Here is a 17,456-nt window from a genome sequence, read left to right as displayed (position 1 = left end):
TTGTTTTCATTTTATTTCAATTCTGTTTGCCACCCAGAGTTCCTTGTTGAGATAGGCAGCTAAGAAGCATTGTATAAAAAGGCAGGCTGCTATAAAAAGCAACGTTGCTCTTCTAAGACAAAACTAAGATTTATTTCTTTATATGAAGAACATCCAAATTCCCCAGTGGAAATACAAAACATCAATTAAAATATTGTTACTGACAGGCACCTAAGTGTTGCTGTACTCAAATAATCAGACATATGAAATGTCTGCATTTATCCAAAATGAAAATTTCCTTGGCACAGAATCTAGACCTGTTGGTATGCAGTTTATTTTATTTTATTTTTCTTCCTTTCCTTCCATTCTTTCCTTTCCTCCCTCCCTTCTTTTCTGTATACTTACTTCCTGTTTTCCTTTCCTTCCTTCCTCCCCTTTCCTTCCTTTCCTTTCTTTTTCTTTCTGTCTTTTCTTTCTCTTTCTTTCTTTCTTTCTTTCTTTCTTTCTTTCTTTCTTTCTTTCTTCTTTTTCTTTCTTTCTTACACCTACTTCTCAGAATACATTGTCAAGTTCCACGTGTTTGATTTCTGAACTGTTACTGCTCATACATTGAAAATCAGATGCTTTGAACCCTCAGGGGAATAGAAGTGAACATTGCAAAATTATTTGTTGTGAGCAAAACTGTATAATGGTCTATTTTAAAACTCCATCAGCAACACTACCAATCCCTCAACACCAATCTATGACAGCCTCCTATCCTGAAAAATCAGAGAAGCCCACTGTCCAAAGATTGATATGGAAAATGTATCCTGTAAGATTGTAATGGCTAGCTGGGGAATTCTGGCAGTTGAAGTCCACTTATTTTAAAATTGCCACAGTGGAGAAACAGCTCATCATTAGCTAAGAACAATTTGTACCTTTTCCTTGAGTCTCTCAAGCAATTTGTCAAGCTGTAATTTTTCTTCTTTTGCTTTTTCCAATTCAGCTTCTCTTCTTTCACAGTCCTCCTGCAGTTTGTGGAGATGCTAGAAGGGAGGAAGGAAATGCAGTGTAGCAATGTGGTACTTACGGCACTACTACACCATGTAGTAATTGAAGACAATCCCAACCCAAACAATGCAAAAGTTACATAATGCAGGAATAAACAGAACAAAAGCTTAGGTCTAGAGATGTTTACATCTACAGCCCGCTCTTGGCAAGACTTAAGTCTCCTTTTCCCCATTTCTTGTGTTTGATTTTATTTTAAACTACCTGATAACCTAGCGCTGCCCGGGTATTTATTTATCCCAACCTTCCTTCCATAAACGTCGCCGCAATTTCAAATGTTGGATTTTCCCCCTTACCTTGTGGAGTACTGTGAAGCCGGTACCATGGCAACTCCACTGCCCTGTACAGTAGAAGTCATTTTAAGGCACAACAAGCTCTATCTTAACAGAACACACACACACCGAGGGGAGTTAGGAGTGTCTTACCACCACAGTATTTGTCTCCAGAGAGTAAGTCATCTGTGTACCAAGTTTGGTTGAAATTGCTCGAGGCGTTCCAGAGTTATGCACGTGCGCGCACACCAGAGGTGGGATCCTACCAGTTCGCACCTATTCGGTAGAACCGGTTCGTCAAATCTACCGAACCGGTTAGAAGAGGTTCCACCAGTGGACCCGGAAAGCAGGCCACACCTACAGAAGAGCTTCCAAACTTTTTTGAAACCCACCACTGGTCCTTGGATATGATTATTCTACACTATCATGCTCATATTTATAAAACTCAGTGCCTCTGTGAAAGGTAAGGATGACTCCTGCGTTTGTGGTGCAATCAGAACATTGCGTGTGTTGAAGTTGTTTTAACGCAAACCAAAGATGCCTTTTAAAAAACAAGTTTACATCATATTCTTATGCACGTCAGTGCTGTGTGTGAGGTAATTTAAGGTGGTTCTGACTAGTGTCGTCGACATCTTCATATCCGGTCACATGGGCGGCAAGCCACTCCCATCCGGGCACATGGGTGGCAAGCCACTCCCACAAAGGAGGCCACACCCACAGAGTAGGTTCAAACAATTTTTGAAACCCACCACTGGTGCATGCACACACACACACACACACACACACACACACACACACACACACACACATTTATATAGAGAGATTATCTTCTTTTTTGATGAAGAATTGGGGAGAACTTAAGCATCTGCCTACTGCAGTCTGCCATCTGAGTCTGTCCTAAAAAAAAGGCAGAGCCCAGCTGTACCTTTTATTTGGGAAAGAAGGTTTCCCCATAAATTACAGCTAATCCTGGACTTACGATCACAATTAACTCCAACATTTTTGTGGACTAAGCAAGACAGTTGTTAAATGAATTCTGCCCCGTTTTACAACCTTTCTTGCTACAGTTGTTCAGTGAATCACTGCAGTGGATAAAGTTAGTAACACAGGATGTCCCGAAGGTGCTTTTTTTCCCCAAGAGGCAATTGGACTTTCGGGTTTTTCTTTGAAGATGTTTCGCTTCTCATCCAAGAAGCTTCTTTAGCTCATCAGCTTAGTAACACACGTTTCGTGATTCTGGTTTCCTCCACTGACTCTGCTTGACAAAAGGTTGTAAAAGGGGATCACATGACCCCCCCGGGACACTGCAACCGTAAATAAACAGGAGTCAGTTGCCAAGGGCCTGAATTTTCATCCCATAACCGTAGGGTTGTGGCAATGGCTGCAATGTGAAAAACGGTCATGCCACTTTTTCTAAGTGTTGTTGTAACTTTGAATGGTCACTAAATGGACCGTTGTAAGTCAAGGACTACCTGTACAAGTCTCCCAAGGAGATAAGCTTGGGCTCCAAGGACAGGAAGGAGAGGAACCATTTGAGTCACGGTGGCGCAGTGGCTAGAGTGCAAGCACTATAGGCTACTTCTGCTGACTGCTAGCTGCAGTTCAGCAGTTCAGCAGTTCAAATCTCACCAGGCTCAAGGTTGACTCAGCCTTCCGTCCTTCCGAGGTGGGTAAAATGAGGACCCAGATTGTTGGGGGCAAATAGGCTGAGTCTGTAAACCGCTTAGAGAGGGCTGTAAAGCACTGTGAAGTGATATATAAGTTGCTAACTTCCTCCCTCCCTTCTTTCCTTTCTTCCTTCCTCCCTCCCTTCCAGTGGTTAGAAGACAATATTGCAGGCTAACTCTGCCTACTGCCAGCAGTTTGATTTCCACCGGTCAAGGTTGACTCATCCTTCCGAGAAGGGTAAAAATGAGGACCCAGATTGTTGGGGGGGGGGGGCAATAGGCTGACTCTGTAAACCTCTTAGAGAGGGCTGTAAAAGCACTATGAAGCGGTATATAAGTCTTAAGTGCTGTTGTTATTGAGCATGACAAGAGAGCCCCCCCTCCCCTTCCTTACCTGCTGCATTCCTTGCAAAGTCTGCTGGAGGATTTTCAGCTGCTGGTCCTTGCTGGGTTCATCTTCGCGCCCCGCTCTGCCCTGCTCCTGCTTCAAGAGCTCGACTTCATTTCGGTAGGCATCCAGCTGGCACCGTAAGCTGTTGTTTTCCTCCTTCAGCGCTTCTGTTTGTGAAACTAAAACTGGGACGGAGAAGACAGAAAACCGAGATGAGCTAGTTTGCCTTAACACAAGAAGTCACGACGTGTCCCCTCCTAATGTGGGAATGATGGGGATGTAGTGAATAATTTTAGAACACATGTAGATGACTGTTGTGGCCTAGCAGGAGCCGTTGGAGCTGCCACCAGACTCCGACAGCGAGGGGCCCTATGAGTCGGCTCTGGAGGAGGTGGAGGACCCTGGACAGGGTTCCGACTCTGAGCAGGGCGCAGAGAGGCTGGTTGGCCACCAGGAGGCACCTGAGCCTTGGACCAGTGGGGAGGAGACAAGGGAGAGTGAGCCAGAAGCCAGTAGTGAGTTGTTCCTGGATGCACGCCATCGAAGAGCTACTAGGCGTCAAGAACAATTACGCAATAACAGGAGAAGATTGTACTCAGCTGGTGGTCATTAGGCTCCTCTCCAGACTATAAAAAGCTACTTGTGCACATGGCCCTCTTTGCAGAAGTCAATGCAGGATTGAATGTCGGAGGACATTACTGTGAGCTTGGCAGGCTGGATTGCTGCCAAGCTTTATCTGTGTTTATTGCTGCCTGAGTTTGTCTGAGTTGCTGCCAAGGTCCTTATCTGTTTGTTCTGCTTGGCTTTCGGCCACTGAGGTTTTGGTTTCTTGCTATTAAAGTACATTCCAGTTAAGCTAGTCTTGGCTTTCGTTACTGGACGAAGGAAGGGGTCAGAACAGATGTCTATGGAGAGCCTCAGTCATCCAGGTCATGGATGTCCCAAAGGTGCATTTTCAAAAGGCAACTGGACTTTATTCCTTTTTTTCTTGAAGACCCTTCGTTTCTCACCCAGGAAGCTTCTTTTGATTCTGACTGAACAGTGGAGAATGGAAAGATTTATATTCCTTGAAGTCATCTGGTCCTCAGTACTTTGCCTGAGAGTCGTTGATACCATTTGGAGATTTAACAGTGGTGAGAGCGCAGTACTGCAGGCTACTTCTGCTGACTGCCGGCTGCCTGCAATTTGGCAGATCAAATCTCACCAGGCTCAAGGTTGACTCAGCCTTCCATCCTTCTCAGGTGGGTAAAATGAGGACCCAAACTGTTGGGGTCAGGTCCAAGGTCAAAGCATTGATTCCCGTTTCCGAGAGATCAAATGTTCCATGCCTTGTTCCGCATCCCCAGAGAAGGCGGCATTCTAGCATTGTACTCCGGGTAAGTACCGCTTCCATCTCCTGTTTGCACAGCTTCTTGTCTACCACACACAGGAAGTCCTCAACTTGCCAAAGTTCATTTAGTGACCGTTCAAAGTTACAACGGCACTGAAAAAACATGACTTATGACCATTTTTTCACGCAGAATCCCCAGGATCACATGATTTATATTGGGACGCTTCACAACTGACTCCTATTTATGACGGTTGCAGTGTCCCAGGGTCATGTGATTCCCCTTTTGCAACCTTCTGGCAAGCAAAGTCGAAGGGGAAACCAGATTGAATCGTGGTGGCACAGTGGTCAGAGTGCAATACTGCAGGCTACTTCTGCTGCCTGCTGGCTGCCTGCAATTTGGCAGTTCGAATCTCACCAGGCTCAAGGTTGACTCAACCTTCCATCCTTCCGAGGTGGGTAAAATGAGGACCCAGATTGTTGGGGGCAAATGTGCTGACTCTGTAAACCACTTAGAGAGGCAAAAGCACCAGGAAGCAGTATATTATATAAGTGCTAGTGCTAGTGCTATTTAACTGTGCCCTTTGCATCTGAATAGTGAAAATGGGCGAGAAACCTTTTTGGAACCGACGAAAGGTGAAAAGTTGCCTTTTGAAAAGCACCTTTGGGAAAACACACCTGGCTGGATTTTGCTTCATCGAATTAGGCCATTCCTATTTCTATACTGTAAATGTTCCATGGATACCTGACTCTTCAGTTTCTTTCATTTCAGGTGAATCTGTTTCATCATCAGACATCTCCATTGCCTCCTCTCGGCGAATGTCCATCAGTTCATCGTTGTGAAGGTTCCGGAGTTCCTAGGATTTAAAAAGCTTTTTTTAAAAAAAATGCTCATTACAAGCCAGTTTGGGCATAGTCCATATACCAACGCTGGGGCTCAGGACCCGGACAGCACTTCGAAGTTCGGGGGAGCTGGTAGAGATTTTAAAGGGGATTCGGGTTAATGTTAGGGTTCCAATGAAAGAAGACTGCGAGGCTCGAATTTCCTCAAAGTTCCATTTTATTAGGGATGTCCTATTGGCACATCAGGGAAAAACCCGAATCTGAAAGTTTCCAGGTTTTCTCCATCCAAAAGAAAGTTCAAGTCCCTGCCCAGCACCCACATGTCCATCACAAGGTCCAATCAGGCACTGTTCCAAAACTGGAGATGCCTCCCAGTCACACCATCGCAGCTGCAGGGCAGGATGTCCTTGACTCTCTGATAAAAGAATGTTATTTTGACTATATCTCACCCATACTCCATATAATACCCGCCCTCCCATTTTCCCAGTAGAAATTGTGGCAGGCCTGAAGGCCCAATGCAAACAATGACTTCCAGGTCTGAAACGTTCATGAAAAAAGAGCATATAGGATTAGGATTTATTTCATTTATATGTCGCCCTTTTCCCCGAAGGGGACTCAGGGCGGCTCACAACTCAGTCAAGGGAAAGGAAGTACAAACAGGGGATAAAGACAAACAAACAATACACAATTTAAAACACACAACAACCATACCATTCGAGAAGGGGGGGGCAGAAGCTCTTTAGCCCCAGGCCTGCCGGAATAGCCAGGTTTTGAGGGCTTTGCCGAAGGCCTGGAGGGTGGTGAGGGTTCGAATCTCCACTAAACCAGTTTGACTCATTCCAGATACCCCACATATATTCCAATAAAAACCTATTTTCCTCTGGCTCTTCCAAAATCAAAGTCATTTTGGCAGCAACTTGAAGGCTTTGCTTTTTCTGCTTATTCTACGGTGCAGTTTGGCCTTTGGGAAAACTGGTCTTGATTTTCGTTTGATAGGCCTCCCTTCTCACAACTGGGCTTCTTGTCACATGTTGGGAATCGAATGCCTTCCCATTCTGGCTGGGAATCATGGAAGGTGTGGTTCCATACATACGGAAGGCCCAAGGTTAAGGAAGGTGATGTTAACAGGTGTCTTCATGAAAGTTATTGCAGAACAATAACCAATAGCCAATTTCGTTGTATTTATTTTGTGCAATGACAATGGCTATACTAAAAAAACAAGATATAAGGTAAAGGTAAAGGTTCCCCTCATACATATGTGCTAGTCGTTCCTGACTCTAGGGGGCGGTGCTCATTTCCATTTCGAAGCTGAAGAGCCAGCGCTGTCCGAAGACGTCTCTGTGGTCATGTGGCCAGCATGACTAAACACCAAAGGAGCACGGAACGCTGTTACCTTCCCACCAAAAGTGGCTCCTATTTTTCTACTTGCATTTTTTACCTGCTTTTGAACTCCTAGGTTGGCAGTTCAGGGGAAAAGTCAGGGGAGCTCACTCCATTACACAGCGCTAGGGATTTGAACCGCCGAACTTTCTGCTCGACAAGCTCAGCATCTTAGCCACTGAGGCACAGCGTCCCCAAAGCAAGATATATTTACTCCAATATGTGAACATCCTGTCACTGGCAGCTTCGCAATAAAATCATAGGAAGGTGTACTGGCTCTCTTTTATTCTGCATTTGAATGAGAATCAGCCACTATAGTGAATAGAGGCTCCTGGGACCATAGCCTGCTATTCTATAAATATCCAGCTTAGATATGGATGCTCCATCTAATTTAGTAGGCTTTTCTCAGAGTGAGCTCTCCGGAGACTTCCAGAAGTTTTGGATTAAAGCATTTTTATTTTATTAAAGCAAAGTGTCAACTCTGAAGCTGGCCTGACTGGGGCCATCTTTGAGGTTTTAGTGTTGCCACAATGGAGATGAGGGTTAGGGAGGGGGAATAGAGATAGCTGGGGGGTTTTGTAGCCAAAACAAAATAGTTTCCTCTGGGAACCAAGGACATTCGCACAGGTGGCTGAAGAGAGGAGGAGTGAAGTTACCAAGCAACCGGACAGAAACTTGATTGGAACATGATTGTTTGGGAAAAAGGGGGGGGGACACTTTTACTTTTAATTAGATGAAAACCGTGGGAACCTTCAGAGTCGGTTTTCACCAGTCTGTGCCAATATGATGTCTCCAATAAAACTTTCTTTGAGGAATCTACCTGCCTCAGTTACTTGGAACCCTGACATTAAACCGACTCTTAAGATATTTTCTCCATTCCAACCGGAGCGACTCTCCGGGATCCTGAGTCTCGGCTGCTCAGCTACCTGGGCAGCAGAAAAAGGAAAGACGGCGAGATGGAGGACACAAGGATTATAGGACAGAAGGCCAAAGCATCTGTGTTTAGTTATTTCTGATTAGCAGCAGCTTCCCAAGTTTCAGGAAAGTGTTTTCGGCTCCCAGCTCCCATAAGGCAGTATGTACCTACACAGACACGAATGCAGGCATGCAATACAAACATTTAAAAATGTTTTTTTCCCAGCACCGAATCTAATAAGTAGGGAGAGGTGAAAATGCTGCTTTTGTTTTAAATTCCTCGTTCAAAAAAAGTGCCAGATATCCTAAATTGGGGGTGGAAACCCCTAGAAAGTTGCTAGGCATGCAGGATTGATTTTTTTTAAAAAAAAATAACAGTACCATCCCCAGGGAACTGCTATCCTGAGAGAGGAACCTCGCCTCACAATCAAGAAGTTGTGAGTTCAATCCTAGGTAGAGGCAGATGTAAGATTTCCTGTTTGGGTAGGGGGTTGGACTAGATGACCTGCAAGGCCCCTTCCAACTCCGTTAATCTGTTAATGCGCCTTCTGATCTGCTGTTTTTCTACCCGGCTTTTCACCCCAAAGGTGTCTCTTTTTCAAAACATCCTGCCAATCCGCCACTGTTGCCGATTCGGATCTTCCAACCCATCTTCCATTGTGCTTTTTATTTTTATTTTGTTTTTAACCGCATTAAAATGCCTACCGGGAGAAGGAGAATTGGTTGCTTCGCTTGTTTTAAAGAACAACAGTTAAGACCCAAATATTTTTGTAAAAAATAAACAAATATGAAAACGTGAGGTCTCAGAATATTAATTCCCTTCTAGGCTGCATCCATATTGCACTTAGGTTCAATTCCCACCGAACCTTTACCAAAATTAAAAACAATTAATTCTTACAGGATAAAGCTTCAGCCTGAAAGACAGATTACCTGTTGGACAACTTACCTGAACTTTCTGTTGACTGCAATCAACATCTTTGTTCTATATGGGATTATTTGAGTGGTTTGGAAGACTGTGAGATCTTTCCCCCTCCCAGCGATCAGCTCTACAGTTATGGAGAGGGCCAGCATGAAAGGGCCTTTTGATTGACAGCTGTCACTGTGACACGGACAATGCTACTATTGGCAAAACTGACCGAATAAAGGGCTTGCACAACACACTTAACCAGGTTGCTTACAACCCCTAGTGGCTGCATTCAGATGACAGCCTGTCCAGCTTGACATCTGTCTGTTCAATGGCTTAGCTTGATGCTTGTATCCTGGCCGCACTGATTAGCTTATGGAATCCTGTAAAATCTCCAACTATAGGGGAAGGAATGGCAGAGCTTGGCAATAGACTGACTCTGTAAACCGCTTAGGGAGGGCTGTAAAAGCACTACGAAGAGGCATATAAGTCTAAGTGGCATTGCTGTTCCTTCTCTCCCTTCCTCCTCTCCCTTCCTCTCCCTCCTTCCTTCCCTCCCTCCCTCCATTCCTTCCTTCCTTCCCTCCCTCCCTCTCAGTAGTTAGAATGCAGTATTGCAGGCTAACTCTGCATTCCCACTGCCAGCAGTTCGATCCTGACCGGCTCCAGGTTGACTCAGCCTTCCATCCTTCTGTGATTGGTAAAATGAGGACGCAGATCATTGGGGACAATATGATGACTCTGTAAAGCACTTAGAGAGGGCTGTAAAGCACTGTAAAGCAGCATATAAGTCTAAGCGCTACTGCTGTTCCTTCTCTCCCTTTCTCCTCTTCCTTCCTCTCCCTCCTTCCTTCCTTCCTTCCTTCCTTCCTTTCTTCCCTCTCTCCATTCCCTCCTTCCCAGCGGTTAGAATGCAGTGTTGCAGGCTAATTCTGCCTATTGCCAGCAGTTCGATCCTGACCGGCTCAAGGTTGACTCAGCCTTCCATCCTTCCAAGGTGGGTAAAATGAGGACCCAGTTAGGGCCAATAGGCTGACTCTATAAACCGCTTAAAGAGGGCCATAAAGCAGCAGTATATAAGCCTATTGGTGCCACTTACCTTGCAGGGTTTAACAAGCCCATCATTTATAAGCGCACCTAGAGGTGCTACTGGAGCTGGGAGAAACGTCCTGGGAAGGTACCCACCTCTGCTTGCTTGCACCACACGCTGATGTTCTTACGCTGGGCTTTCGTGAAATGGTCCCAGGCCTTTTGTTTGCAGGCGGAATGGTACACGGCCACGATCTGCTCGACTGCAGGTTTCAAAATCAGCAGGCAAAACCGGGCCACAATAGCATCCAAAGGGGGATGGGGGTGGAGGGGGGAGGGAGGGGCAAGAAAAAGGAGTAAAGGAGTAAGAAAGCGCAATTTTTTTTTAAAAAAAATGATGTTGTTAGAGAAGGCCGATTCCCTGGGAGTGGGGGAGATCTGGTGTTGCAGAGGTAGCAGCGTTGCCGGCAGCAGAAACAGCAGCAGAAGCACCGAGTCCCTGTAAGGTTTTGATCTGAGGGAGTTCAGTGCAATCCAGGGGATGCCAAAAAGGGGATATGGAGGAAGAATGGAAGAGGAGGGGGAGGAAGAGCAGAAGGAATGGAAGAGGAGGAAGAGGAGAGACGGAGGAGGAGGAGCAGGAGGAGACGGAGGAGAGAGAGAAGGAGCAGGAGGAGGAGGAGCAGGAGGAGAGGAGCAGGAGGAGAGGAACAGGAGGAGATGAATAGGAGGTGGTGGAAGAGAGGGAGAAAGAGGAGGAGGAGAGGAGACGGAAGAGGAGGAGCATGAGGAGAGGGAGGAAGAGGAGACGGAGGAGAGAAGAGGGAGGAGGAGGAGGAGGAGAGGAGCAGGAGGAGAGGAACAGGAGGAGATGAATAGGAGGTGGTGGAAGAGAGGGAGAAAGAGGAGCAGGAGAGGAAGGAGGAGCAGGAGGAGAGAGAGGAAGAGGAGAGGGAGGAGGAGGAGCAGGAGGAGAGGAGCAGGAGGTGGTGGAAGAGAGGGAGGAAGAGGAGGAGGAGGAGGTGGGCCGGAGATGATGGAGGAGCAGGAGGAGGAGGAGGGCAGGAGATGGTAGATGAGAGGGAGAATCAGGAGCAGGAGAAGGAGGAGAGGGGCAGGAGGAGATGGAGGAGGAGGAAAAGGAGATGGCAGGGTAGGGAAAATAATAATGAATGGGAAAAGGAGGCAGGATGCCTCTGAAAACTGAAAAGGACGGGAGACATTTGGCAAAAAACCATTGTTTGGCCAGAGAGAAGCAAAGGTGAAGGTGAAGGTTTCCCTGCCAGTCCTGTGAGACCCTAACGCAAGGTGCTCATCTCTGTTTCTTAGCCCAGGGATCCAATGTTGTCCAAAGACATTTACCTGGTCATGTGGCCAGCATAGATGACACCTCAAAGGCGCACAGAACACTGTTACCTTCCCTTCCAAAACGGTGCCTATTTATCTACTCACATTTGCATGCTTTAGAACTGCTAGGTGGGCAGCAGCCGAGGCAAGGAACGGGAGCTCATCCCCTTGCATGGTGCTCGGGGTCTCAAACCCGGGCTCTCCAGCCGGCCAGATCAGCATCTTTTAACCGCTGAGCCATTGCATCCCCGTTTGCAAAGAGAGGATTGTAATTAGCACTGGGGGCCGTTGCAGAAGACTGGAGTTGCAAAGACAAAAGCCCTGCTCCATTACTATTCCTTTGCGAGGCACGCAAACTCACAAAGCCAGCATGCACGCACGGGGCGAAACCGGTGGTCGACTTCTGTGAAACCCACCTCTGGATTCCGGGGAGAAACAGAGGAGTGAAAACTGCAATAGCATCGCCAAGGGTGGAGAAAGCATTAAAGGGCCAGAATGGGGTTAGGAGCATAGAAAAAGAAGAGGGGGGGGGGGGGAAATACAGCAGAATTACATTACCTGGAAGTCTCAAACCTGCCAATTAGAAAAAAACGACCTGCAGATTTTCAAGTGAAAAGAAGAGTGGAATTGGGGGGAGGACAGGGAGTATCCACCTACCTTGGTTACCTAAGCTCCTTCCCAATCAGCAAAAAGTTAGGGAAGTTTATAGCAAGCCCCATCACTAAGGCACGAAACGGAGCGGAGACAGACAGGGGAAAAAAGCCTGATTCACCTTAAACCTCTTCCCTCAAATTACCCAGAAATTCGTCTGGCAAAAAACGGAGCTGCCTTCCAGAAGGGCCCAGCGGCATGAGCTGCTGCAGAAAACGGCACAGAGAGTCCTCAACGTACAACTCAACGCTTAGTGACCATTCTAAGTTCTACGCTCTACATGGGGCTACCCCTGAAAAGCATTCGGAGACTACAGCTAGTCCAGAATGCAGCCACGCGAGCGATATTGGGTGTACCAAGATACACCCATATTACACCTATCCTCCGCGAGCTGCATTGGCTGCCAATTGGTCTCCGGACGCAATTCAAGGTGTTGGTCATTACCTTTAAAGCCCTAGATGGCTCAGGATCAGCGTATTTGCGAGACCACCTACTGCCGCATACCTCCCAATGGCCGATAAGATCCCACAGGGTGGGCCTCCTTAGGACGCCGTCAGCCGGACAGTGTCGGCTGGCGAGGCCTCGGAGGAGGCCCTTCTCTGTGGCTGCTCCAACCCTGTGGAATCAGCTGCCCCCAGAAGTCCGGACCTCTCCCACCCTCATGGCCTTCAGAAAAGCTGTTTTAAAACCTGGCTGTTCCGACAGGCCTGGGGCTGTTGACCTTATTATGTAGGGTCCAGCCCCAACTTGAATGTATGCGTGTTGGAGAATTTTAATCTTCATTTTTATTTTATTTTGTTTGTTTTTCTTTCTTGTTCTGTGTAAGCCGCCCGGAGTCCTTCGGGATTGGGCGGCCTATAAATCTAATAAATTAAATTAAATTAAATTAAATTAAGTTACCGTGTTTCCCTGAAAATAAGACGTCATTTCTGAGGTGCAGGAGGCAGCGAGATCCCCTCATGGCTGCTTCTGTGTTGCAATATTTTCGGGAAGGGCTTATTTTAGCGCATGCGCTTCAAAAGCCCGATTGGGGCTTATTCTCCGGAGAGGTCTCATTTTCAGTGAAACACAAGTTCAACGGCACCAAGAAAAGTGACTCGTTTTCCACACTTACAACCACTGCAGCATTTCCCCCACAGTCACGCGATCGAAATTCAGGTGCTCCACGACTGACTCGTATTTACGACGCTTGCCGCGTTCCCCTGGGGATGGGGGTGGGGTCAGGTGACCCCCATTTTTCGGCCTTCTGACAAGCCAAGTCGATGGGGAAGCCGGCTTCCCTAAGCAACCTTGCGACTAACTTGACAACCGCAGCGATTCGCTTAACGGCGATGGCAAGAAAGGTCGTACGATGGGGCGGGATTCGCTTAAGAAATGTCCCGCTTATAGCACAGGCTGGGCTCAGTTACGGTCGTACGTCGAGGACTCTCGGTAGCAGGTCTTCCGATGGGGTAAATGGCTTGGAAGTCCACCTGATATTTGCCGTCTTCGAAAGCCAATAATTGCCTGCAGAAAGGGGCCTTCACATACCTTTAGTTCTGGAAACAGCCATCGCTTCCGGCCTGAGTGGAAAAGGAGTGAGGTCACCTCAACCTCAACAGAAGGAAGGAAAGGTCCAGATTCTGCAACCTACGTATTCTGCAACCTACGTATTCTTTACTCCAAAAGGAGAAGAATTTGGAGTTTGACGTTCTTTTTTCTTACCCATCAAAAATTGGGGAGGAGGAGGGAGAAAGACTGGGGTCAGGAGCGTACCCCTTGTATCTATCTCTTTGTTAGAATGGCGGAATCTTTTAGACATGCACAAGAGGTGGATCTAAACACCTTCACTAAGCAAGCAAGGGCATATTTTAGATCTACATCTCCTCTGACCTTCAGTGGGAATTGTAACAGGGAAATGTCCTCGTTTTTGTTGTGGCCCGCCAGTGGCCAGCAGAGCTGGCAGCAGATTCGGACAGTGAGGAGGTTGGGGAGGAAGATTGGCCAGTCCTGGAGTCTGGGGAAGGCTCTGATGAGGGCTCTGTGTCGGAGGCAGAGAGCGGGCCAGGGCCGTCTGCCAGTTATCAGCTGCCTTCGGAGTCAGACATCAGTGAGGCAGAGGAACAGCTGGAGTCTGTTCCCAGTGTGCGCATGCGCAGAGTTGCCAGAGGAAGGGAACAGCTGAAGAACAGGGCTCGACTTGGGAGGAAGGCCACAGGTGGACGGTGAATGGCCCCTCCCATAGGGAATAAAAGAGCAGCGAAAGGGGTGTTTTCAGGAGACAATGAGTTTGCTTAATTGGTCCGTGACTCTCCGGGAATCCTTGCCAGGTTTTGTAGATATCGGCCTGGCAGCTCTCCAAGCCAGATAAGGTCTGTGACTGTAAATCCTCCCTTGAAAGACTTTGCTGGATGTGAATGAGCGGAATTCACAGTCAATTAATAAAAAGGTGGGTTTTTTTTGTCGGGACAAGGAGTCTGCTTTGTGATTTGGGGAGGGGTATAGGGCAGAACAGTTTTGCAGGCTAAGCAAAGCCCCCGGGTTGCAAAGAGCCCCTGGCACTTACACTGAGCAAGAATCCCCGACAAAGCCAGTTTCAATTTCTCCTTGGCTTCCTCCATTTCCTTATCATGGGCCGCTTTTTCATTCATCAGCCGGCGGATGTGGCTGTTGACCGATTGGACCATAGTGTAGAAGCTGTTGGCAGTCCGCCGGTTCACTTCCCCCCTCTCCAGCCAGGCCAGCAACGTCTGGACAGCTTCCAAAAACTTGGCATCCACTGGAGGGAGAAAGGGGGGGAGGGAGAATCGCAGTTAGGTTACAAGCGTGGCCCTTGTTGGCTGGACACGTGGATTAAAGTTTTAAAAAGCACAACCAAGGAAGAGATTCCTCATGGGGGCAGAAGTACCATATTTTTGGAGTATAAGACGCACCTATTCCCCCTCCAAAAGAGAGTGAAAATCTGGGTGCGTCTTATACACTGAATACAGTATTTCTGGCCTCCCCAAACCCCACCCCCTTCACAAAAATGGATGCACAGAGGGTTTGGGAGGCCTGCAAAATGCTCCTAGGTGCTGGGGAGGGCAAAAACGAGCGAAAAACAGGCCTTTTGCTCATTTTTGCCTCCCCCCCCAGCCCCCAGAAGCACTCTACAAGCCTCTCAAAGCCTATGCATGTCCTGTTTTTTTGCAAAAAATTGGCTCATTTTTGACAGCCCCCAGAAGCACTTTGCAGATCTCTCAAACTCTCTGCATGCCCCGTTCTTAACAAAAAATGAGGTGTGCAGAGGGTTTGGGAGGCCTGCAGTGTGCAAAAACTTTTTTTAAAAAAATTTACCTCTTCAAAATCTAGGCGCGTTTTATACTCCGGTGCGTCTTATAGTCCGAAAAATACGGTAGGTGGAACCGTCCCCTCAAGCAAAATGCTAAGTTGGGTGAGGAGATTCACCCCGTCCCCAGTTGCAACGCTCTTCTCTATATTTATGTGTTGAGTCACGCAACTCAGGCAGGGGTAGAATTCCACCAGTTCGGACCAGTTTAGGCGAACCGGTTTGCTCCGACTATCAGCCAGGCCCGCCCACCTGCCCTTGTGCTATATACTCCCCTATGTTCCCGTTTCTGAAGCCCAGTTCATGGGCGTGGCATAGTGGATTGCCAGCGCCTCAGCCGTTTTCCTTCCCAGCATTAATGCAGAAGGTGATTTCTCCATAAATTGCGAACCGTGCGCTCAGCGTACCGGTTGTTAAACCGGTAGGATCCCACCCGCATGTGCATTCTGATCAGCGCACGCGGATTCACGGTTCCACCACAAAACCGCGGACGACAAAATCGCAGTTGACGAAAGCGCGTATGTGACGTCATCACAGTGAGACGAAAAAGATCGAAAAATGTAAAAATAAAGCGAAAACCTTACCCTAACCCCCCCAAACCTAACCCTAAACCTAACCCTAAACCTAACCCTTAACCTAACCCTAAACCTAACCCTAAACCTAACCCTTAACCTAACGAAAAACCTAACGCTAACCCTTAACCTAACGCTAAACGTAACGCTAACGCTCTAAACCTAACCCTAACCCTTAACCTAACCCTAACCCTAACCCTTAACCTAACCCTTACCTTTATGTGAATCGGCTTGCTGTAATTTAATTTTTATTTCAATTTTTCGATCTTTTTCGTCGCGCTGTGATGACGTCACATACGCGATTTCGTCGACCGCGCTTTTGTGGAACGCGGTTTTGACGGGTCACGGGTTTCACGCCGGAAACCCAAAAGAGGAACGGGCGAAGCCACGCGTACCAGGCAACATGGCTCTGCAGAGCATCACGGTGCTATGTCAATCAATCCCCCTTTGCTACATGGGCAGAAGCCAGTGCTTATGCTTCCGCGATCCCCTTCCCAGTGAAAAGCATTCGCAAATACCTTTCAGCTTCTCAACCACCAGGCTGCACTCATAATCGGAATAGTTCACCACCGGCGGTGGGGAGGGCGGGAGGAACCGCTCTTCCGTCTTCCTCTTGCGATGGCGCTCTTCTCTGGCCAACATCCGCTGCTTGCATTCCCACTCGTAGAGATCGTCTCGGGCTTCGGCAAAATCCACATGGAGGCGTCCCGTATCTTTCTTGTCGGTGCTGGAGCCCAGTCGGATGCGATAACCTGGTGGGGACAAATGCATGAAGTCTCTGGAGGGGGCCAGGCGGCTCGATTCTTCTCGGCCTCTCGGGGTTGAAGAAATGCAAACAGCTTAAATCTTCTTGCAGAGGTTCTCATTCATGCAGGTTGCGGTTGCCCCAAAGGTGCTTTTTTCCCGTGACCCGTCAAAAGCGCGAACGTCAAAAGCGCGCCGACAAAACCACGGCGCTAAAACCACGATGTCAAAAGCGCGCCGACAACAGCGTGCCGACAACAGCGCGCTGACAGAAGCGCGATTTAAGTTAAGGTTAGGTTTAGGGTTAGGTTTAGGGTTAGGTTTAGGGTTAGGTTTAGGGTTAGGTTTAGGGTTAGGTTTAGGGTTAGGTTTAGGGTTAGGGTTAGGGTTAGGTTTAGGGTTAGGTTTAGGGTTAGGTTTAGGGTTAGGTTTAGGGTTAGGTTTAGGGTTAGGTTTAGGGTTAGGTTTAGGGTTAGGTTTAGGGTTAGGTTTAGGGTTAGGTTTAGGGTTAGGTTTAGGGTTAGGTTTAGGGTTAGGTTTAGGGTTAGGTTTAGGGTTAGGTTTAGGGTTAGGTTTAGGGTTAGGTTTAGGGTTAGGTTTAGGGTTAGGTTTAGGGTTAGGGTTAGGTTACAGCGCGCTTCTGTCGGCGCGCTGTTGTCGGCACGCTTCAGCGCTCATTCGTCGGCGCGGTTTTGTCGGTACGGTTTAGTCACCGCGGTTTAGTCAGGCGCGCTTTTGTCATTCGCGCATTTTTGGTGGAACCCTTTTTTTCAGCAGGCAACTGGACTTTCTTGCTTTTTAGACTACAGGAACCATTTGCATCACTCAGGTGACCTTGAGGACAAGATAAACCTCCAGGTGGCCTCAAAGACTCTTTAAAAGGATTGAAAGGACCAGCTGTCTGCAAGGAATATAAATCCTTCCATTCGCCACCGTCCAGTCAGAGTGGAAGAAGCTTCTTGAATGAGGACATCTTCAAAGAGAAACAAGGAAGTCCAGTTGCCTCCTGAAAAAGCACCTTGGGGACAACCGTGACCTGGTTGACTGAGATCTCCAGAGACTTTAAGCTATCCAATTTGGG

General features: G+C 47.6%; 1 protein-coding gene across 2 annotated transcripts in view; it reads right to left on the bottom strand.

The window, feature by feature from the left end:
• The window catches only part of ENOX2 (ecto-NOX disulfide-thiol exchanger 2), a 44,726-nt gene that overhangs the window by 5,447 nt on the left and 21,823 nt on the right, over positions 1-17,456 (bottom strand). For both annotated transcript variants that reach the window (XM_087727634.1, XM_087727633.1), the window contains exons 6-11: positions 16,150-16,383; positions 14,298-14,510; positions 9,911-10,017; positions 5,429-5,540; positions 3,360-3,541; positions 897-1,004 (exon numbers count right to left, since the gene is read on the bottom strand). In XM_087727634.1, the coding sequence (XP_087583760.1) occupies positions 897-1,004; positions 3,360-3,541; positions 5,429-5,540; positions 9,911-10,017; positions 14,298-14,510; positions 16,150-16,383 (956 nt within the window). The remainder of the gene's footprint in view (positions 1-896; positions 1,005-3,359; positions 3,542-5,428; positions 5,541-9,910; positions 10,018-14,297; positions 14,511-16,149; positions 16,384-17,456) is intronic.

The sequence above is a fragment of the Thamnophis sirtalis genome, unplaced genomic scaffold, assembly GCF_051295495.1.
Source record: "Thamnophis sirtalis isolate CommonGarterSnake01/CBP01778 unplaced genomic scaffold, rThaSir2_p1.2 scaffold_13, whole genome shotgun sequence".
Taxonomy (NCBI): Eukaryota; Metazoa; Chordata; class Lepidosauria; order Squamata; family Natricidae; genus Thamnophis; species Thamnophis sirtalis.
This window is presented reverse-complemented; position numbering and strand designations above follow the sequence as displayed.